This window comes from Oncorhynchus keta, chromosome 34, assembly GCF_023373465.1.
Source record: "Oncorhynchus keta strain PuntledgeMale-10-30-2019 chromosome 34, Oket_V2, whole genome shotgun sequence".
NCBI lineage: Eukaryota > Metazoa > Chordata > Actinopteri > Salmoniformes > Salmonidae > Oncorhynchus > Oncorhynchus keta.
The window spans coordinates 3,754,630-3,776,410 of record NC_068454.1 but is presented as its reverse complement, the minus strand read 5'-3'; the positions used below and the strand labels follow the sequence as shown (position 1 = coordinate 3,776,410).

General features: G+C 43.3%; 1 protein-coding gene, 1 long non-coding RNA gene and 1 pseudogene across 7 annotated transcripts; 2 read left to right on the top strand and 1 right to left on the bottom strand.

Annotated features, from left to right (window-relative positions):
• The first annotated feature begins 3,397 nt into the window (after positions 1 to 3,397).
• Positions 3,398 to 9,787, top strand: LOC118366551 (nucleoporin NUP35-like; annotated as a pseudogene).
• A 1,288-nt stretch (positions 9,788 to 11,075) lies between these two features.
• On the top strand, positions 11,076 to 16,595 carry LOC127914942 (uncharacterized). Its single transcript, XM_052492745.1, has 2 exons — positions 11,076 to 12,335; positions 15,180 to 16,595. Exons 1-2 carry the CDS (start codon positions 11,990 to 11,992, stop codon positions 15,752 to 15,754), a joined length of 921 nt encoding a protein of 306 aa, XP_052348705.1. The 5' UTR covers positions 11,076 to 11,989; the 3' UTR covers positions 15,755 to 16,595.
• Positions 11,514 to 18,895, bottom strand: LOC127914946 (uncharacterized). 6 transcript variants are annotated; one of them, XR_008089551.1, is made up of 6 exons: positions 18,145 to 18,285; positions 16,442 to 16,649; positions 14,843 to 14,988; positions 14,046 to 14,193; positions 12,635 to 12,889; positions 11,523 to 11,625 (listed from the first exon to the last, which is right to left on the bottom strand). It is a non-coding gene; the product is annotated as an uncharacterized LOC127914946 (long non-coding RNA). The 6 variants fall into 6 exon arrangements; XR_008089550.1 differs by having other exon boundaries at positions 11,589 to 11,625; positions 12,561 to 12,889; XR_008089552.1 differs by lacking the exon at positions 12,635 to 12,889 and having other exon boundaries at positions 11,514 to 11,625.
• Between the last annotated feature and the right edge of the window lie 2,886 nt (positions 18,896 to 21,781).

The window sequence follows — 21,781 nt, the reverse complement described above, 5'->3', positions numbered from 1 at the left end:
CTTTCCCTCCTCTTTCTCTCCTCTCATTCCCTCCCTCTGCATTTGTCCAGCTCCCCCTCAGTGTGCATCTTTTGAGGTGGCTGAGTGCTAACAACGGCTCAACTTCACACAGCCTTGTCACCACCTCTGCTCCCAGGGTTACACACTAGTGTATGATATAAAGGACCAATGAGATAGGATAGGACTGATTCACGCTAAGTATCTATTCTGTGATGATCCATTAAGTTGTTCCCTCATAGCGTTTACACATTCAGTATCGTTAACAGCTAGCTGACTGAGGCTTCGTTCACCCAGGCAGCCCTATTCTTTAAAAAAAAATTCCCCCAGTAATTGCTCTTTTGACCAATCACATCAGATCTTTTTTCAGAGATTTATTTGATTGGTCAAAAGACAAAATGAGTGAAAACATTTCAGATTTGGGATGCCTGTCTAAAGGAAGCCCAACTGCCATTCCACCCGTTCTATCAAATCACAAATCAAATCAAATTGTGATAGTCACATGCGCTGAATACAACAGGTCTGTAGACCTCACAGTGAAATGCTGAATACAACAGGTGTAGTAGACCTTACAGTGAAATGCTGAATACAACAGGTGTAGTAGACCTTACAGTGAAATGCTGAATACAACGGGTGTAGTAGACCTTACAGTGAAATGCTGAATACAACAGGTCTGTAGACCTTACAGTGAAATGCTGAATACAACAGGTGTAGTAGACCTTACAGTGAAATGCTGAATACAACGGGTGTAGTAGACCTTACAGTGAAATGCTGAATACAACAGGTGTAGGTAGACCTCACAGTGAAATGCTTAATACAACAGGTGTAGTAGACCTTACAGTGAAATGCTGAATACAACAGGTGTAGTAGACCTCACAGTGAAATGCTGAATACAACAGGTGTAGTAGACCTCACAGTGAAATGCTGAATACAACAGGTGTAGTAGACCTTACAGTGAAATGCTGAATACAACGGGTGTAGTAGACCTTACAGTGAAATGCTGAATACAACAGGTGTAGTAGATCTCACAGTAAAATGCTGAATACAACAGGTGTAGTAGACCTCACAGTGAAATGCTGAATACAACAGGTCTGTAGACCTCACAGTGAAATGCAGAATACAACAGGTGTAGTAGACCTTACAGTGAAATGCTGAATACAACAGGTATAGTAGACCTTACAGTGAAATGCTGAATACAACAGGTGTAGTAGACCTTACAGTGAAATGCTGAATACAACAGGTATAGTAGACCTTACAGTGAAATGCTGAATACAACAGGTATAGTAGACCTCACAGTGAAATGCTGAATACAACAGGTGTAGTAGACCTTACAGTGAAATGCTGAATACAACAGGTGTAGTAGACCTTACAGTGAAATGCTGAATACAACAGGTGTAGTAGACCTTACAGTGAAATGCTGAATACAACAGGTATAGTAGACCTTACAGTGAAATGCTGAATACAACAGGTGTAGTAGACCTTACAGTGAAATGCTAAATACAACAGGTATAGTAGACCTTACAGTGAAATGCTGAATACAACAGGTGTAGTAGACCTTACAGTGAAATGCTGAATACAACAGGTGTAGTAGACCTACAGTGAAATGCTGAATACAACAGGTGTAGTAGACCTCACAGTGAAATGCTGAATACAACAGGTGTAGTAGACCTTACAGTGAAATGCTGAATACAACAGGTCTGAAATGCGGGTCTCGTAGCGGCAGGGTAGCCTAGTGGTTAGAGTGTAAAGGTGGCAGGGTAGCCTAGTGGTTAGAGTGTAGAGGCGGCAGGGTAGCCTAGTGGTTAGAGTGTAGAGGCGGCAGGGTAGCCTGGTGGTTAGAGTGTAGAGGCGGCAGGGTAGCCTAGTGGTTAGAGTGGGCAGGGTAGCCTGGTGGTTAGAGTGTAGAGGCGGCAGGGTAGCCTGGTGGTTAGAGTGTAGAGGCGGCAGGGTAGCCTGGTGGTTAGAGTGTAGAGGCGGCAGGGTAGCCTGGTGGTTAGAGTGTAGAGGCGGCAGGGTAGCCTGGTGGTTAGAGTGTAGAGGCGGCAGGGTAGCCTGGTGGTTAGAGTGTAGAGGCGGCAGGGTAGCCTGGTGGTTAGAGTGTAGAGGCGGCAGGGTAGCCTGGTGGTTAGAGTGTAGAGGCGGCAGGGTAGCCTGGTGGTTAGAGTGTAGAGGCGGCAGGGTAGCCTGGTGGTTAGAGTGTAGAGGCGGCAGGGTAGCCTGGTGGTTAGAGGGGGCAGGGTAGCCTAGTGGTTAGAGTGGGCAGGGTAGCCTAGTGGTTAGAGGGGGCAGGGTAGCCTGGTGGTTAGAGTGTAGAGGGGGCAGGGTAGCCTAGTGGTTAGAGTGTAGAGGCGGCAGGGTAGCCTAGTGGTTAGAGTGTAGAGGCGGCAGGATAGCCTAGTGGATAGAGCGTTGGACTAGTAACTGGAAGGTTGCAAGTTCAAACCCCTGAGCTGACAAGGTACAAATCTGTCGTTCTTCCCCTGAACAAGCAGTTAACCCACTGTTCCTAGGCCGTCATTGAAAATAAGAGTTTGTTCTTAACTGACTTGCCTGGTTAAATAAAGGTAAAATAAAATAAAAATAAACAATAGGTCTGTAGACCTCACAGTGAAATGCTTTATTTACAAGCTCTTAACCAACAATGTAGTTTAAAAACAAAATACAGATAAGAGATAAAAGTAACAAGTAATTAAAGAGCAGCAGTGAAATAACAATAGCAAGACTGTATACAAAAGGTTACAGGTACAGAGTCAATGTGTGGGGCACTGGTTAGTTGAGGTAGTATGTACATGTAGGTAGAGTTATTAAAGTGACTATGCATACATGATAACAACAGAGAACTAAACTGAACTAACAACACATTTCTTGATTTTAGAAATTACAAGCGGCGAGTTTAATAGCACAGCGTTTCAAAACGCAGCCACGGGAGGTTAGTGGCACCTTAATTGAGGACACCGGAACCAGTGGAACGGTATCATATACATGGTTTTCAAGTGTTTCCGTTTGCTCCTTTATAAAGAGACATTCTCCCTCAGCAACCTCCTGTGCCAGATGGCAACATCGAGAGACTTCCAGGAACACTTGTCAAACACCAGGTTTGAGAAGTCAACGAGAGAAGTTAAACATTTCCCTTGGTTCATAATGTTATTACTCCAAACTCTTGAAAGTTACAAACTGACACGTTTTAAAACATTTCGCCTGCCTACAGAGGGACAATATCGGTCCGCTAATACAGGACAAGTAAAGGCCCAATGCACAACTTTTATAAAGAAAAAATCAAATATATATTTTTTCTCCAATTTGTCAGGGGTTACTGCAGCACACCTACTTCCAGCGACTTTAAACTTTCTAAAAATGACTAGTTTCTAGATAATAAATCAATGTTGCTTTTCCTGCCCTGAAGAAGGAAACAGTCCACCACGTGTGTCTGAATTACAGAACCAGATATCGTGAAACGCAGCTGCCGAACTAACGCGAGATTTCAGAATTCCGACCGTTTGAAAACTTGAGTTGGGGTCTTCAACTTTATTAGCTTCTCTGGTGTCTAGCTGTTCACCAGGTTTTGTATAATCGGTGGTCTTTAAGTTTAGGATGGAATTTCAAGGTGGGTAAATAATTCATTTTTTTCTCTCTCTCTCAATCTAACAAGCTAAACAGATACAGAAACATTGCACGTTAGTTCTAAGCTAGCTAGCTAGCTAACGACGTTAGCATGGTCACATGAGTTAGCCAACTAGTTGGTTTTCTGTACCACTAACGTTAGTGTCTTAGAGTAAGTACAATGTTTACTTTTGAGCCCAACATTCAGAGAATGTCAACAAACAAAAGCCATCTCTGGTGGCCAAAGTTAAGTTAGCCAGTGAAGCGAACCAACTAACGTTAGCTAGCTAACACGTTTGACATGGTGACTGGTCAGTTAGCTACATTAGCTAGCTAGTTATTGTTGGAATGTTTTTATAGTTAGCTCGCAAAGTCAGCTACTAAGGTTTGCCAGTTAGTGACTTTGATTATTAGCTAAAAGCAGAGTTTTGAAAATCAGCATCTGATCTATTTTGCTAACCGTGTGGAGGAAGGCAAGGCTATAGACTAAGTAAGTAGTTAGTAGCTAATAACAAAAGAGCCATAGCGAGGTACCTGTATGCTAACAACTAGCTAGCTTACTTATTCATTAACTTCTCTATCTAACGTTATCTGTCCCTAGGCACGGAACCAATGACTCTGGGTTCCCCGACATCACCCAAGCCCGGCCCGGGTGCCCAGTTTCTCCCCGGGTTTTTGATGGGGGATCTGCCAGCGCCTATCACACCCCAGCCTCGGTCATTTGGAGTCATGGATATGAGGTCACCACTTCAAACAGGTGAGTGATGTTTTACTTTTGGGGGTAATTTATCATTCACTACTACAATTAAATAGCTAGCTGACTTTCTAATCTATCATATATAATTACCCCCCTTAGTTTAAAACAACTACTTTTGAGGTTACTATCAGATCTGTTACATTCACTTTCTGTGTTGTAATATGGCAACATATAGAGCCACCTAACAGTCTCTCCTCTCAGCAATATTTCCAATTGATTCCTGACTGTTTCTCTAACTCTTTCTCTGTTAGGTGGCTCTCCCCCTCAACCTGTGGTTCCTACACCCAAAGACAAGAGTGGGGCCCCTCCAGTCAGGAGTATCTATGATGACCTCTCCTGTCCCGCTGTCGGGATGTCCATGTCCCCTATGGGTGCACATAAACAGGTATGTGTTAACAGAGTAGGTTCCATCCCTCTCCTTATGTGTAACAACACTTTACATTCACAGACAGTGTTCTAATAGCCTGGTCACTGGTCTGGACACTTTACACTCACAGACAGTGGTCTAATAGCCTGGTCACTGGTCTGGACACTTTACACTCACAGACAGTGGTCTAATAGCCTGGTCACTGGTCTGGACACTTTACACTCACAGACAGTGGTCTAATAGCCTGGTCACTGGTCTGGACATGGTCTAGGTCACTGGTCTGGACACTTTACACTCACAGGCAGTGGTCTAATAGCCTCTGGACTGGTCACTGGTCTGGACACTTTACACTCACAGACAGTGGTCTAATAGCCTAGTCACTGGTCTGGACACTGGTCTGGGTCACACTTTACACTCACAGACAGTGGTCTAGCCTATCACTGGTCTGGACACTTTACACTCACAGACAGTGGTCTAATAGCCTGGTCACTGGTCTGGACATTTACACTCACAGACAGTGGTCACTAATAGCAGTGGTCTAATCACTGGTCTGGACACTTTACACTCACAGACAGTGGTCTAATAACCAGGCAAGTCACTGGTCTAAGAACACATTCTTAAAATTTTCAATGATGAGCACTAGTACAGCAGTGGACTCTGGAGTCACCACCCCCAACCCCCTTTAGCCAGGGAAGTGTTCTAACCAATCGCTAGTTTTATTTTACCTTTATTTAACCAGGCAAGTCAGTTAAGAACACATTCTTATTTTCAATGATGGCCTAGGAACAGTGGGTTTAACTGCCTGTTCAGGGGCAGAACGACAGATTTGTACCTTGTCAGCTCGGGGGTTTGAACTCGCAACCTTCAGGTTACTAGTCCAACACTCTAACCACTAGGCTACCCTGCCGCTAGTGATTCATGCTACATTAGCATCTCACCAGAAGCGTTTTATTTTGAGTAGTGTGTCTGCATCAGGAGGACATGTAATCACCTGGGTGTTTTCTTCTCTCAGCCATTCTCAATGATGCACACCCCGATGTCTGCCTATATGGCTGTCACACCAGGAACAGGTGAGATTTATTTATTATTTCTTCACACTTGTTTGTACCAACTTGTCTTTTAGATTTACTACGAGAGGGAATTCATAGGTATGTCCTAATGTCGTCCGCTGTTCAGCGTCCAGTTTATTTAGTCCTACTACCATCGGGCAGCAGGCGAAGTCAACAATGTCTCCAGCCCAAGTAGACCCTTTCTTCACTCAGGGAGACGCACTGTCTTCTGAAGACCATCTAGATGATACATGGATCACTGTATTTGGGTAAGTTCCTGGTATTGTACCCTCTAATATCTACAGGTGACTGCCTAAAAACAGGTGTCTCATTAAAAGAGCCAATGCACCGATCCTGCATGTGATCCTCTGTTGCTCATTAAGAAACATGAATATTTCAGTCTTTGGGGGGGGGTTGTGGTTCAATGTTGTAGTTACTGGTGTTTGTCCACCAAGAGACACCGTAGAAACAAAGCCAGTATTACTTCCTCAAAAATAATCAGAATCTAAGATGAGGCTGTACTGATGGGGCAGGTCTGTCCCACTGTCTAGTATTCTGCAGTCGGATTGGATAGCGCACAATCGTATAGCTGTGTACCCCGTGTTGGTGAGCATTGAATAAAACGAGCCTTTTTACACTTGGTAGTCAATTTGGACAATATAATACATTTTTCTGTCTATTATCAATGCCACATAGAAAACAGGCTATCAGAAGTTGTTTATTGCCTTCAATTGCTCTTTAGTAGGACGTTGGGCCTCCACCAATCAGAACAACTTCAACCCACCTTGGTATAGATTCTACAAGTGTCTAGAACTCTATTGGAGGGATGTGACATCATTCTTCCCATGAGAAATGCCATCATTTGGTGTTTGGTTGAAGGATGGTGGAAACCACTAGTCTCAGGTGTCGCTCCACAGTCTCCCGTAAAAGTGTTCAATTGGGTTGAGATCTGGTGACTGAGACGGCTGTGACCTATTGTTTACATAGTTTTTTTCATGCTCATCAAATCATTCAGTGACCATCCCTGTGGATTGCGGCAATTTTTTTAAACCTTTATTTAGCAAGTCAGTTAAGAACAAATTCTTATTTTTAATGACGGCCTAGGAACAGTGGGTTTAACTGCCTGTTCAGGGGCAGAACGACAGATTTGTACCTTGTCAGCTCGGGGGTTTGAACTCGCAACCTTCCGCTTACTAGTCCAACGCTCTAACCACTAGGCTACGCTGCCGCCCCATTGTCATCCTATGGGACCATAGCCATGGTATCCAAAATAATGGCCTGCCCAGCATTTTACACATGACCCCAAGCATGTATACTGAACTCGGAAATCCCTCCTTTCAATATAGTTTGTATCCCTCGTTCACTCGAGTGTTTCCTTTATTTGGGCAGTTGCCTGTACCTTTTTTAACTGTTGAAATAATGGGTGTGTTAGTTTTTTTAGCTCACCTGGTTTCCCAGAGGGCCGGAGTTTTCACTGTCGGACCAATCAAATTTGTCTCCCAACGTGCAAACTCCGATTCACTTGCTGCCCTGGGTGACCTTAAGCAGATGCACCGAATGTGTCTGATCTGTAGATGACAATGCTGCACCTCTGGAAAGGATATCTATTGTTGAGGTTAGTTAGAACTTCCTGTATGTATAATACTCTTTTTTTATTATTGTTTTTTTATAATAAAAAAAAAAAACCAGGTTTCCTCCTGCCTCTGCTTCTTATATTCTGCTGCAGTTCGCCCAGTATGGAAACATAACGAAACACGTGGTAAGAATATTTGCATTCTTTGAAAAGTACATTTTAAATGTGTGTGTGAGTGTTTCTGTTTCACCGTTCTGTTCTCTTGTTGTACTAGATGTCCAACACAGGTAACTGGATGCACATTCAATATCAGTCTAGACTCCAAGCAAGAAAAGCTCTTAGTAAAGACGGAAGATTTTTGCCGAGGCTATAATGATTGGTGTTAAACCATGCATCGATAAGGTAAGTCGCACATTGGGTACATTTTTTAAATTAGGAACACTCATTAGTGATAATATAAATTTGAATTTGGCTGAATAATTTTGCACGCCCAATTTTTCAGTTTTTGATTTGTTAAAAAAGTTTGAAATGTCCAATAAATGTCGTTCCACTTCATGATTGTGTCCCACTTGTTGTTGATTCTTCACAAAAAAATACAGTTTTACATCTTTATGTTTGATGCCTGAAATGTGGCAAAAGGTCGCAAAGTTCAAGGGGGCCGAATACTTTCGCAAGGCACTGTATCTAATGATTAATTAAGATTTGTGTGTGTCTCTCAGAATGTGATGGAGATCTCAGACCGAGGCTCTAGCTCATCTGGCTCAGTGTTTACTCCTCCAGTCAGAAATGGAACCCCAGCCACCATGTCTCCACACCTCGCTCTCAATGAGGCCCCTCAGTGCAGCCTACAAGGCCTCCAGCAGTGACTACCAGGTAGGATCGGGGGTTTCATGAAATACTTTTGCCAAACCAACAGAAGTTGTTAAGGCCGTCTTAAAGACGAGGACCAAGGAACTCTTCGTCATATAATTAAAATGCCGTTATTGTCACGGCATGAACACGGCAAACACGGCATAAACGGAATAAACATTTAAAAAAACTCTTGAACGGGCTGTTACAGAGCTATGTCCGCTGGGGGGCTGTGTGTCCGCTGGGGGGCTGTGTGTCCGCTGGGGGCTGTGTGTCCGCTGGGGTGGGGCTGTGGGTCCGCTGGGGGGCTGGGTCCGCTGGGGGGCTGTGTGTCCGCTGGGGGGCTGGGGCTGGGGGGCTGTGTGTCCGCTGGGGGGGGCTGTGTGTCCGCTGGGGGCTGGGGCTGTGTGTCCGCTGGGGGGCTGTGTGTCCGCTGGGGGGCTGTGTCCGCTGGGGGGGGCTGTGTGTCCGCTGGGGGCTGTGGGGGGGCTGTGTGTCCGCTGGGGGTGGGGCTGGGGGGCTGTGTCCGCTGGGGGGCTGTGGGGGGGGGCTGTGTGTCCACTGGGGGGGGCTGTGTGTCCTCTGGGGGCTGTGTGTCCGCTGGGGGGGGCTGTGTGTCCGCTGGGGGCTGGGGGGCTGTGTGTCCGCTGGGGGGCTGTGTGTCCGCTGGGGGGCTGTGTGTCCGCTGGGGGGGCTGTGTGTCCTCTGGGGTGGGGCTGTGTGTCCTCTGGGGGTGGGGCTGTGTGTCCTCTGGGGGTGGGGCTGTGTGTCCTCTGGGGGTGGGGCTGTGTGTCCTCTGGGGGTGGGGCTGTGTGTCCACTGGGGTGGGGCTGTGTGTCCACTGGGGGCTGTGTGTCCACTGGGGCTGTGTGTCCGCTGGGGGTGGGGCTGTGTGTCCGCTGGGGAGGGGCTGTGTGTCCTCTGGGGGGGGCTGTGTGTCCGCTGGGGGGGGCTGTGTGTCCGCTGGGGGGGCTGTGTGTCCACTGGGGGGCTGTGTGTCCGCTGGGGGCTGTGTGTCCACTGGGGGGCTGTGTGTCCACTGGGGGGCTGTGTGTCCGCTGGGGGGCTGTGTGTCCGCTGGGGGGCTGTGTGTCCGCTGGGGGGGCCTGTGTGTCCACTAGAGGACAGCAAAGCGACGGCTCTGTATAAAAATATTCCCAAACCTCAATGTGTACAATGCACTCTCTGCATACTACATTATTTATAATAGTTAAAAGTAGTGTGCGGATTGGTTTCCTTTTTAAAATGTAACAATACATTTCAGTCCTAATGTCATGGAGTGATCACTGTTTCTATGGGCATGGGGACCGACGTGGAATTCACCAACCGTGTTGCACTTTTGGTTTCAGGTGGTGGCAGACGAACAGACCCCAAGGAAAGACGACAGTTTGGTTTCTAAAGCGATGGAGTACATGTTTGGCTGGTGAGACGGTCTCCTCCGATTGGCCCGAGCGCTTTTTATATTATTAAAAACTGGGGGGGGACCCAACAGCAGCCTTCTGTCATCACCGTGTTGTGTCCTAAATGGTACCCTAATGGCCCAATTGACCCTGGTCAAAAGTAGTGCACTACATAGGAATAGGGTTCCATAGGGCTCTGGTCTAAAGTAGGGAATAGGGTTCCATAGGGCTCTGGTCTAAAGTAGTGCATTACACAGGGAATAGGGTTCCATAGGGCTCTGGTCTAAAGTAGTGCACTACATAGGGAATAGGGTTCCATAGGGCTCTGGTCTAAAGTAGTGCACTACATAGGGAATAGGGTTCCATAGGGCTCTGGTCACAAGTAGTGCACTACATAGGGAACAGGGGGTACCGTTTGGGGATCATCCAGTATGTCAGTGATTTGGGGGAACCAAGCCGATGTGGATTTCCTCAACCCTGCGACGACTATACATTATGTGGGGATTTGAGTGGACGGGATTTTGACTAAACAAACGCCGGATATTGTATGTTGACATTGAATGAAGTGTTGTTGTTTTTTGTGTGTACAGACGTCACGGTGTTGACCCGAAGAACATATCACTACATATTTTCTTATTTGCTATTTGTCCTCTTGAGGATAATTTTTTTTTATTTTTTAAAGGCTCTTTCATATGAGTTGATGTCGAATGAATCCCACGTAAAATCAAGACATTGTTGTTATTTCTCAAATGTTCCCATTTCCTACGTAGTCGTGTACTACTGTTGACCAGTACCCATAAGGGTCTGAATAGGGACTAGGGTGCCATTTTGGATGCCCACATGGCCCGTCTACAGTATCTTAACTAAGTGCTGCTTTGACAGGTGGATATCAAGGCAGAACATCACTATCCTCTGTTTGATGGTGCAGGTTTCTTTTTGAAAATAATTTTTCCTAAGTGGTTCATTAGTAAACAACGGTAAATATAACCGGATCAGAGTTAAGAATTGTGATTTTATACGAAATGTATTTTTTTGTCTGCTGTCAAATATTTAAGTGTTTAAAAGATGTTCTCACAAAACTGTCGGTGTACCAAGTGTCTGGTCTTATATCCATTTAAAACTATTGGTCTGTTTCGGCTGTCTCTACTCTCTGTCAGCTGTCTCTACTCTCTGTCAGCTGTCTCTACTCTCTGTCTGCTGTTTTTAATGTCTCTGTTTAGTATTTCTACAGTCTCCTCTGTCAGCTGTCTCTGTTTAGTATTTCTCCAGTCTCCTCTGTCAGCTGTCTCTGTTTAGTATTTCTACAGTCTCCTCTGTCAGCTGTCTCTACTCTCTGTCTGCCGTTTTTAATGTCTCTGTTTAGTATTTCTCCAGTCTCCTCTGTCAGCTGTCTCTACTCTCTGTCTGCTGTTTTTAATGTCTCTGTTTAGTATTTCTCCAGTCTCCTCTGTCAGCTGTCTCTACTCTCTGTCTGCCGTTTTACTGTCTCTGTTTAGTATTTCTACAGTCTCCTCTCTCAGCTGTCTCTGTTTAGTATTTCTCCAGTCTCCTCTGTCAGCTGTCTCTACTCTCTGTCTGCTGTTTTTACTGTCTCTGTTTAGTATTTCTCCAGTCTCCTCTGTCAGCTGTCTCTGTTTAGTATTTCTACAGTCTCCTCTGTCAGCTGTCTCTGTTTAGTATTTCTCCAGTCTCCTCTGTCAGCTGTCTCTACTCTCTGTCTGCCGTTTTTACTGTCTCTGTTTAGTATTTCTCCAGTCTCCTCTGTCAGCTGTCTCTGTTTAGTATTTCTACAGTCTCCTCTGTCAGCTGTCTCTGTTTAGTATTTCTCCAGTCTCCTCTGTCAGCTGTCTCTACTCTCTGTCTGCTGTTTTTACTGTCTCTGTTTAGTATTTCTCCAGTCTCCTCTGTCAGCTGTCTCTACTCTCTGTCTGCTGTTTTTAATGTCTCTGTTTAGTATTTCTCCAGTCTCCTCTGTCAGCTGTCTCTGTTTAGTATTTCTCCAGTCTCCTCTGTCAGCTGTCTCTACTCTCTGTCTGCTGTTTTTAATGTCTCTGTTTAGTATTTCTCCAGTCTCCTCTGTCAGCTGTCTCTACTCTCTGTCTGCCGTTTTTACTGTCTCTGTTTAGTATTTCTCCAGTCTCCTCTGTCAGCTGTCTCTGTTTAGTATTTCTACAGTCTCCTCTGTCAGCTGTCTCTGTTTAGTATTTCTCCAGTCTCCTCTGTCAGCTGTCTCTACTCTCTGTCTGCTGTTTTTAATGTCTCTGTTTAGTATTTCTACAGTCTCCTCTGTCAGCTGTCTCTGTTTAGTATTTCTACAGTCTCCTCTGTCAGCTGTCTCTGTTTAGTATTCTACAGTCTCCTCTGTCAGCTGTCTCTACTCTCTGTCTGCTGTTTTTAATGTCTCTGTTTAGTATTTCTACAGTCTCCTCTGTCAGCTGTCTCTGTTTAGTATTTCTACAGTCTCCTCTGTCAGCTGTCTCTACTCTCTGTCTGCTGTTTTTAATGTCTCTGTTTAGTATTTCTACAGTCTCCTCTGTCAGCTGTCTCTGTTTAGTATTTCTCCAGTCTCCTCTGTCAGCTGTCTCTACTCTCTGTCTGCTGTTTTTAATGTCTCTGTTTAGTATTTCTACAGTCTCCTCTGTCAGCTGTCTCTGTTTAGTATTTCTACAGTCTCCTCTGTCAGCTGTCTCTACTCTCTGTCTGCTGTTTTTAATGTCTCTGTTTAGTATTTCTACAGTCTCCTGTCAGCTGTCTCTGTTTAGTATTTCTACAGTCTCCTCTGTCAGCTGTCTCTACTCTCTGTCTGCTGTTTTTAATGTCTCTGTTTAGTATTTCTACAGTCTCCTCTGTCAGCTGTCTCTGTTTAGTATTTCTACAGTCTCCACTGTCAGCTGTCTCTACTCTCTGTCTGCTGTTTTTAATGTCTCTGTTTAGTATTTCTACAGTCTCCTCTGTCAGCTGTCTCTACTCTCTGTCTGCTGTTTTTAATGTCTCTGTTTAGTATTTCTACAGTCTCCTCTCTCAGCTGTCTCTACTCTCTACTCTCTGTCTGCCGTTTTTAATGTCTCTGTTTAGTATTTCTACAGTCTCCTCTGTCTGCTGTTTTTAATGTCTCTGTTTAGTATTTCTCCAGTCTCCTCTGTCAGCTGTCTCTACTCTCTGTCTGCTGTTTTTAATGTCTCTGTTTAGTATTTCTCCAGTCTCCTCTGTCAGCTGTCTCTACTCTCTGTCTGCTGTTTTTAATGTCTCTGTTTAGTATTTCTCCAGTCTCCTCTGTCAGCTGTCTCTACTCTCTGTCTGCTGTTTTTAATGTCTCTGTTTAGTATTTCTACAGTCTCCTCTGTCAGCTGTCTCTGTTTAGTATTTCTCCAGTCTCCTCTGTCAGCTGTCTCTACTCTCTGTCTGCCGTTTTTAATGTCTCTGTTTAGTATTTCTCCAGTCTCCTCTGTCAGCTGTCTCTACTCTCTACTCTGTCTGCTGTTTTTAATGTCTCTGTTTAGTATTTCTACAGTCTCCTCTGTCAGCTGTCTCTACTCTCTGTCTGCTGTTTTTAATGTCTCTGTTTAGTATTTCTACAGTCTCCTCTGTCAGCTGTCTCTACTCTCTGTCTGCTGTTTTTAATGTCTCTGTTTAGTATTTCTACAGTCTCCTCTGTCAGCTGTCTCTACTCTCTGTCTGCTGTTTTTAATGTCTCTGTTTAGTATTTCTCCAGTCTCCTCTGTCAGCTGTCTCTACTCTCTGTCTGCTGTTTTTAATGTCTCTGTTTAGTATTTCTACAGTCTCCTCTGTCAGCTGTCTCTGTTTAGTATTTCTACAGTCTCCTCTGTCAGCTGTCTCTACTCTCTGTCTGCTGTTTTTAATGTCTCTGTTTAGTATTTCTACAGTCTCCTCTGTCAGCTGTCTCTACTCTCTGTCTGCTGTTTTTAATGTCTCTGTTTAGTATTTCTACAGTCTCCTCTGTCAGCTGTCTCTACTCTCTGTCTGCTGTTTTTAATGTCTCTGTTTAGTATTTCTCCAGTCTCCTCTGTCAGCTGTCTCTACTCTCTGTCTGCTGTTTTTAATGTCTCTGTTTAGTATTTCTACAGTCTCCTCTGTCAGCTGTCTCTGTTTAGTATTTCTCCAGTCTCCTCTGTCAGCTGTCTCTACTCTCTGTCTGCTGTTTTTAATGTCTCTGTTTAGTATTTCTCCAGTCTCCTCTGTCAGCTGTCTCTACTCTCTGTCTGCTGTTTTTAAATGTCTCTGTTTAGTATTTCTACAGTCTCCTCTGTCAGCTGTCTCTGTTTAGTATTTCTCCAGTCTCCTCTGTCAGCTGTCTCTACTCTCTGTCTGCCGTTTTTAATGTCTCTGTTTAGTATTTCTACAGTCTCCTCTGTCAGCTGTCTCTACTCTCTGTCTGCCGTTTTTAATGTCTCTGTTTAGTATTTCTACAGTCTCCTCTGTCAGCTGTCTCTACTCTCTGTCTGCCGTTTTTAATGTCTCTGTTTAGTATTTCTCCAGTCTCCTCTGTCAGCTGTCTCTACTCTCTACTCTCTGTCTGCTGTTTTTAATGTCTCTGTTTAGTATTTCTACAGTCTCCTCTGTCAGCTGTCTCTACTCTCTGTCTGCTGTTTTTAATGTCTCTGTTTAGTATTTCTCCAGTCTCCTCTGTCAGCTGTCTCTACTCTCTGTCTGCTGTTTTTAATGTCTCTGTTTAGTATTTCTACAGTCTCCTCTGTCAGCTGTCTCTGTTTAGTATTTCTCCAGTCTCCTCTGTCAGCTGTCTCTACTCTCTGTCTGCTGTTTTTAATGTCTCTGTTTAGTATTTCTCCAGTCTCCTCTGTCAGCTGTCTCTACTCTCTGTCTGCTGTTTTTAATGTCTCTGTTTAGTATTTCTACAGTCTCCTCTGTCAGCTGTCTCTGTTTAGTATTTCTCCAGTCTCCTCTGTCAGCTGTCTCTACTCTCTGTCTGCTGTTTTAATGTCTCTGTTTAGTATTTCTCCAGTCTCCTCTGTCAGCTGTCTCTACTCTCTGTCTGCTGTTTTTAATGTCTCTGTTTAGTATTTCTACAGTCTCCTCTGTCAGCTGTCTCTGTTTAGTATTTCTCCAGTCTCCTCTGTCAGCTGTCTCTACTCTCTGTCTGCCGTTTTTAATGTCTCTGTTTAGTATTTCTACAGTCTCCTCTGTCAGCTGTCTCTACTCTCTGTCTGCCGTTTTTAATGTCTCTGTTTAGTATTTCTACAGTCTCCTCTGTCAGCTGTCTCTACTCTCTACTCTGTCTGCCGTTTTTAATGTCTCTGTTTAGTATTTCTCCAGTCTCCTCTGTCAGCTGTCTCTACTCTCTACTCTCTGTCTGCTGTTTTTAATGTCTCTGTTTAGTATTTCTACAGTCTCCTCTGTCAGCTGTCTCTACTCTCTGTCTGCTGTTTTTAATGTCTCTGTTTAGTATTTCTCCAGTCTCCTCTGTCAGCTGTCTCTACTCTCTGTCTGCTGTTTTTAATGTCTCTGTTTAGTATTTCTACAGTCTCCTCTGTCAGCTGTCTCTACTCTCTGTCTGCTGTTTTTAATATCTCTGTTTAGTATTTCTACAGTCTCCAGCTGTCTCTGTCAGCTGTCAGCTGTCTCTGTTTAGTATTTCTACAGTCTCCTCTGTCAGCTGTCTCTACTCTCTGTCTGCTGTTTTTAATGTCTCTGTTTAGTATTTCTACAGTCTCCTCTGTCAGCTGTCTCTGTTTAGTATTTCTACAGTCTCCTCTGTCAGCTGTCTCTACTCTCTGTCTGCTGTTTTTAATGTCTCTGTTTAGTATTTCTACAGTCTCCTCTGTCAGCTGTCTCTGTTTAGTATTTCTCCAGTCTCCTCTGTCAGCTGTCTCTACTCTCTGTCTGCTGTTTTTAATGTCTCTGTTTAGTATTTCTACAGTCTCCTCTGTCAGCTGTCTCTGTTTAGTATTTCTACAGTCTCCTCTGTCAGCTGTCTCTACTCTCTGTCTGCTGTTTTTAATGTCTCTGTTTAGTATTTCTACAGTCTCCTCTGTCAGCTGTCTCTGTTTAGTATTTCTACAGTCTCCACTGTCAGCTGTCTCTACTCTCTGTCTGCTGTTTTTAATGTCTCTGTTTAGTATTTCTACAGTCTCCTCTGTCAGCTGTCTCTACTCTCTGTCTGCTGTTTTTAATGTCTCTGTTTAGTATTTCTACAGTCTCCTCTCTCAGCTGTCTCTACTCTCTACTCTCTGTCTGCCGTTTTTAATGTCTCTGTTTAGTATTTCTACAGTCTCCTCTGTCAGCTGTCTCTACTCTCTGTCTGCTGTTTTTAATGTCTCTGTTTAGTATTTCTCCAGTCTCCTCTGTCAGCTGTCTCTACTCTCTGTCTGCTGTTTTTAATGTGTCTGTTTAGTATTTCTCCAGTCTCCTCTGTCAGCTGTCTCTACTCTCTGTCTGCTGTTTTTAATGTCTCTGTTTAGTATTTCTCCAGTCTCCTCTGTCAGCTGTCTCTACTCTCGGTCTGCTGTTTTTAATGTCTCTGTTTAGTATTTCTACAGTCTCCTCTGTCAGCTGTCTCTGTTTAGTATTTCTCCAGTCTCCTCTGTCAGCTGTCTCTACTCTCTGTCTGCCGTTTTTAATGTCTCTGTTTAGTATTTCTACAGTCTCCTCTGTCAGCTGTCTCTACTCTCTGTCTGCCGTTTTTAATGTCTCTGTTTAGTATTTCTACAGTCTCCTCTGTCAGCTGTCTCTACTCTCTGTCTGCCGTTTTTAATGTCTCTGTTTAGTATTTCTCCAGTCTCCTCTGTCAGCTGTCTCTACTCTCTACTCTGTCTGCTGTTTTTAATGTCTCTGTTTAGTATTTCTACAGTCTCCTCTGTCAGCTGTCTCTACTCTCTGTCTGCTGTTTTTAATGTCTCTGTTTAGTATTTCTACAGTCTCCTCTGTCAGCTGTCTCTACTCTCTGTCTGCTGTTTTTAATGTCTCTGTTTAGTATTTCTACAGTCTCCTCTGTCAGCTGTCTCTACTCTCTGTCTGCTGTTTTTAATGTCTCTGTTTAGTATTTCTCCAGTCTCCTCTGTCAGCTGTCTCTACTCTCTGTCTGCTGTTTTTAATGTCTCTGTTTAGTATTTCTACAGTCTCCTCTGTCAGCTGTCTCTGTTTAGTATTTCTACAGTCTCCTCTGTCAGCTGTCTCTGTCTGCTGTTTTTAATGTCTCTGTTTAGTATTTCTACAGTCTCCTCTGTCAGCTGTCTCTACTCTCTGTCTGCTGTTTTTAATGTCTCTGTTTAGTATTTCTACAGTCTCCTCTGTCAGCTGTCTCTACTCTCTGTCTGCTGTTTTTAATGTCTCTGTTTAGTATTTCTCCAGTCTCCTCTGTCAGCTGTCTCTACTCTCTGTCTGCTGTTTTTAATGTCTCTGTTTAGTATTTCTACAGTCTCCTCTGTCAGCTGTCTCTGTTTAGTATTTCTCCAGTCTCCTCTGTCAGCTGTCTCTACTCTCTGTCTGCTGTTTTTAATGTCTCTGTTTAGTATTTCTCCAGTCTCCTCTGTCAGCTGTCTCTACTCTCTGTCTGCTGTTTTTAAATGTCTCTGTTTAGTATTTCTACAGTCTCCTCTGTCAGCTGTCTCTGTTTAGTATTTCTCCAGTCTCCTCTGTCAGCTGTCTCTACTCTCTGTCTGCCGTTTTTAATGTCTCTGTTTAGTATTTCTACAGTCTCCTCTGTCAGCTGTCTCTACTCTCTGTCTGCCGTTTTTAATGTCTCTGTTTAGTATTTCTACAGTCTCCTCTGTCAGCTGTCTCTACTCTCTGTCTGCCGTTTTTAATGTCTCTGTTTAGTATTTCTCCAGTCTCCTCTGTCAGCTGTCTCTACTCTCTACTCTCTGTCTGCTGTTTTTAATGTCTCTGTTTAGTATTTCTACAGTCTCCTCTGTCAGCTGTCTCTACTCTCTGTCTGCTGTTTTTAATGTCTCTGTTTAGTATTTCTCCAGTCTCCTCTGTCAGCTGTCTCTACTCTCTGTCTGCTGTTTTTAATGTCTCTGTTTAGTATTTCTACAGTCTCCTCTGTCAGCTGTCTCTGTTTAGTATTTCTCCAGTCTCCTCTGTCAGCTGTCTCTACTCTCTGTCTGCTGTTTTTAATGTCTCTGTTTAGTATTTCTCCAGTCTCCTCTGTCAGCTGTCTCTACTCTCTGTCTGCTGTTTTTAATGTCTCTGTTTAGTATTTCTACAGTCTCCTCTGTCAGCTGTCTCTGTTTAGTATTTCTCCAGTCTCCTCTGTCAGCTGTCTCTACTCTCTGTCTGCTGTTTTTAATGTCTCTGTTTAGTATTTCTCCAGTCTCCTCTGTCAGCTGTCTCTACTCTCTGTCTGCTGTTTTTAATGTCTCTGTTTAGTATTTCTACAGTCTCCTCTGTCAGCTGTCTCTGTTTAGTATTTCTCCAGTCTCCTCTGTCAGCTGTCTCTACTCTCTGTCTGCCGTTTTTAATGTCTCTGTTTAGTATTTCTACAGTCTCCTCTGTCAGCTGTCTCTACTCTCTGTCTGCCGTTTTTAATGTCTCTGTTTAGTATTTCTCCAGTCTCCTCTGTCAGCTGTCTCTACTCTCTGTCTGCCGTTTTTAATGTCTCTGTTTAGTATTTCTCCAGTCTCCTCTGTCAGCTGTCTCTACTCTCTACTCTCTGTCTGCTGTTTTTAATGTCTCTGTTTAGTATTTCTCCAGTCTCCTCTGTCAGCTGTCTCTACTCTCTACTCTGTCTGCTGTTTTTAATGTCTCTGTTTAGTATTTCTCCAGTCTCCTCTGTCAGCTGTCTCTACTCTCTACTCTCTGTCTGCTGTTTTTAATGTCTCTGTTTAGTATTTCTACAGTCTCCTCTGTCAGCTGTCTCTGTTTAGTATTTCTACAGTCTCCTCTGTCAGCTGTCTCTACTCTCTGTCTGCTGTTTTTAATGTCTCTGTTTAGTATTTCTACAGTCTCCTCTGTCAGCTGTCTCTACTCTCTGTCTGCTGTTTTTAATGTCTCTGTTTAGTATTTCTACAGTCTCCTCTGTCAGCTGTCTCTACTCTCTGTCTGCTGTTTTTAATGTCTCTGTTTAGTATTTCTCCAGTCTCCTCTGTCAGCTGTCTCTACTCTCTGTCTGCTGTTTTTAATGTCTCTGTTTAGTATTTCTACAGTCTCCTCTGTCAGCTGTCTCTACTCTCTACTCTCTGTCTGCTGTTTTTAATGTCTCTGTTTAGTATTTCTACAGTCTCCTCTGTCAGCTGTCTCTACTCTCTACTATGTCTGCTGTTTTTAATGTCTCTGTCACTTGCTTACTATTTTTGTCAAATAAATGTCACAATTTGAATACCAGTTGGGTGTTTGGTAGTTTTTTATATGGCAACGATGAACTATATAGTGTTTGCGTTTACCATAAAGACTTCTGACTCCGTTTCAGTGTTAGTCTGTCATGACATTCTGTAGTTAGTATTCCAGCCAGAGCAGTAAGGAAGAGTGTTTCATATTTCAGACACCGTCTGGTGCCTATTCGGAGTAAGTGTTTTTAATATTCAAGACACCGTCTGGTGCCTATTCGAAAGTAGTGTGTTTAATATTCAAGACACCGTCTGGTGCCTATTCGAAAGTAGTGTGTTTAATATTTGAGACACCGTCTGGTGCCTATTCAGAGGAAGAGTGTTTAATATTTGAGACACCGTCTGGTGCCTATTCAGAGTAAGAGTGTTTAATATTTGAGACACCGCCTGGTGCCTATTCTAAAGTAGTGTGTTTAATATTTCAGACACCGTCTGGTGCCTATTCAGAGGAAGAGTGTTTAATATTCGAGACACCGTCTGGTGCCTATTCGAAAGTAGTGTGTTTAATATTTGAGACACCGTCTGGTGCCTATTCAAAAGTAGTGTGTTTAATATTTGAGACACCGTCTGGTGCCTATTCAGAGGAAGAGTGTTTAATATTTGAGACACCGTCTGGTGCCTATTCTAAAGTAGTGTGTTTAATATTTGAGACACCGTCTGGTGCCTATTCTAAAGTAGTGTGTTTAATATTTCAGACACCGTCTGGTGCCTATTCAGAGGAAGAGTGTTTAATATTTGAGACACCGCCTGGTGCCTATTCTAAAGTAGTGTGTTTAATATTTCAGACACCGTCTGGTGCCTATTCAGAGGAAGAGTGTTTAATATTTGAGACACCGTCTGGTGCCTATTCTAAAGTAGTGTGTTTTAGGGTTCCACTTGTGGCGTGACCATTAATATGCACATTTAAAGCCTCCACTTGTTTAGGTATAAGCCCTGCGTCTGTATTTGAAGGTTATGCAGGTGAGGCCAGAGGCGTGTTGTGTGAATCTAGAGTAGAGGTCGACCAATTAATCGGAATGGCCGATTTTAAATTATTATGTTTTGACCTTTTATTTTATTTTTATTTTTTATTAAAATTATTATTATTTTATACCTTTTATTTAACTAGGCAAGTCAGTTAAGAACACATTCTTATTTTCAATGACTGCCTTGGTACGGTGGGTTAACTGCCTGTTCAGGGGCAGAAGGACAGATTTTCACCTTGTCAGCTCGGGGATCCAATCTTGCAACCTTACAGTTAACTAGTCCAACTCTAACCACCCGCCTCTCATTGTACTCCACGAGGAGCCTGCCTGTTACGCAAATGCAGTAGAAGCCAAGGTAAGTTGCTAGCTAGCATTAAACTTATCTTTTATAAAAACAATCAATCAATCAAAATCACTAGTTAACTACACATGGTTGATATTACTAGTTTATCTAGCGTGTCCTGCGTGGCATATAATTGATGCAGCTCAGGGGGATGATTTTTTTTTTTATGTGCTTTTTTTCTCGCAAATTCGCTTAAAAATAAATCGTTGGACAACTGTACCCAACCATAAACACCAATGCCTTTCTTAAAATCAGTACACAGAAGTATATATTTTAAATCTGCATATTTAGCCAAAAGAAATCCAGGGTAGCAGGCAATATTAACCAGGTGAAATTGTAATTTCTCTTGCGTTCGTTGCACGCAGAGTCAGGGTATATGCAACAGTTTGGGCCGCCTGGCTCTTTGCGAACTAATTTGCCAGAATTTTGCGTAATTATGACAACATTGAAGGTTGTGCAGTGTAACAGGAATATTTAGACTTCGGGATGCCACCCGTTAGATAAAATACCGAACTCTTCCGTAATTTACTGAAATAATAAACGTTTTGTTTTCGAAATGATAGTTTCCAGATTTGACCATATTAATGACCAAAGGCTCGTATTTCTGTGTGTTATTATGTTATAATTAAGTTTATCATTCGATAGAGCAGTCTGACTGCGCGATGGTAGGCAGCAGCAGGCTCGTAAGCCTTTATTCAAACAGGACTTTCGTGCGTTTTGCCAGCAGCTCTTCGTAAGCACAGTGCTGTTTATGACTTCAAACCTATCAGCCTAATGGCTGGTGTAACCGATGTGAAATGGCTAGCTAGTTAGCGGGGTGCGCGCTAATAGCGTTTCAAACGTCACTCACTCAGACCTTGAGGTAGTTATTCCCCTTTGCTCTGCAAGGGCCGTGGCTTTTGTGGAGCCATGGGTAACGCTGCTTCGAGGGTGGCTGTTGTCGATGTGTTCCTGGTTCGAGCCCAGGTAGGGGCGAGGAGAGGGACGGAAGCTATACTGTTACACTGGTAATACTAAAGTGCCTGTATGAACATCCAATAGTCAAAGGTATATGAAATACAAATGGTATAGAGAGAAATAGTCCTATAAATACTATATTAACTACAACCTAAAACCTCTTACCTTGGAATATTGAAGTCTCATGTTAAAAGGAACCACCAACTTTCATATGTTCTGAGCAAGGAACTGAAACGTTAAGCTTTTTTACATGGCACATATTGCACTTTTACTTCTCCAGCACTTTGTTTTTGCATTATTTAAACCAAATTGAACATGTTTCATTATTTATTTGAGGCTAAATAGATTTTTATTGATGTATTATATTAAGTTACTGTAAAATAAGTGTTCATTCAGTATTGTTGTAATTATCATTATTACAAATACATTTTTCAAAAATCGTCAGATTAATCGGTATTGGCCTTTTTTTGGTCCTCCAATAATCGGTATTGGCGTTGAAAAATCATAATCGGTCGACCTCCAGGATAGAGGCATGTTGTGTGAGTCTCCCTGCTTCAGTCTGAGATGTGTTGGAACAAGTGGTGCTGGCATACGGTTGAAGGTGACACTGATCTGCTGTTCT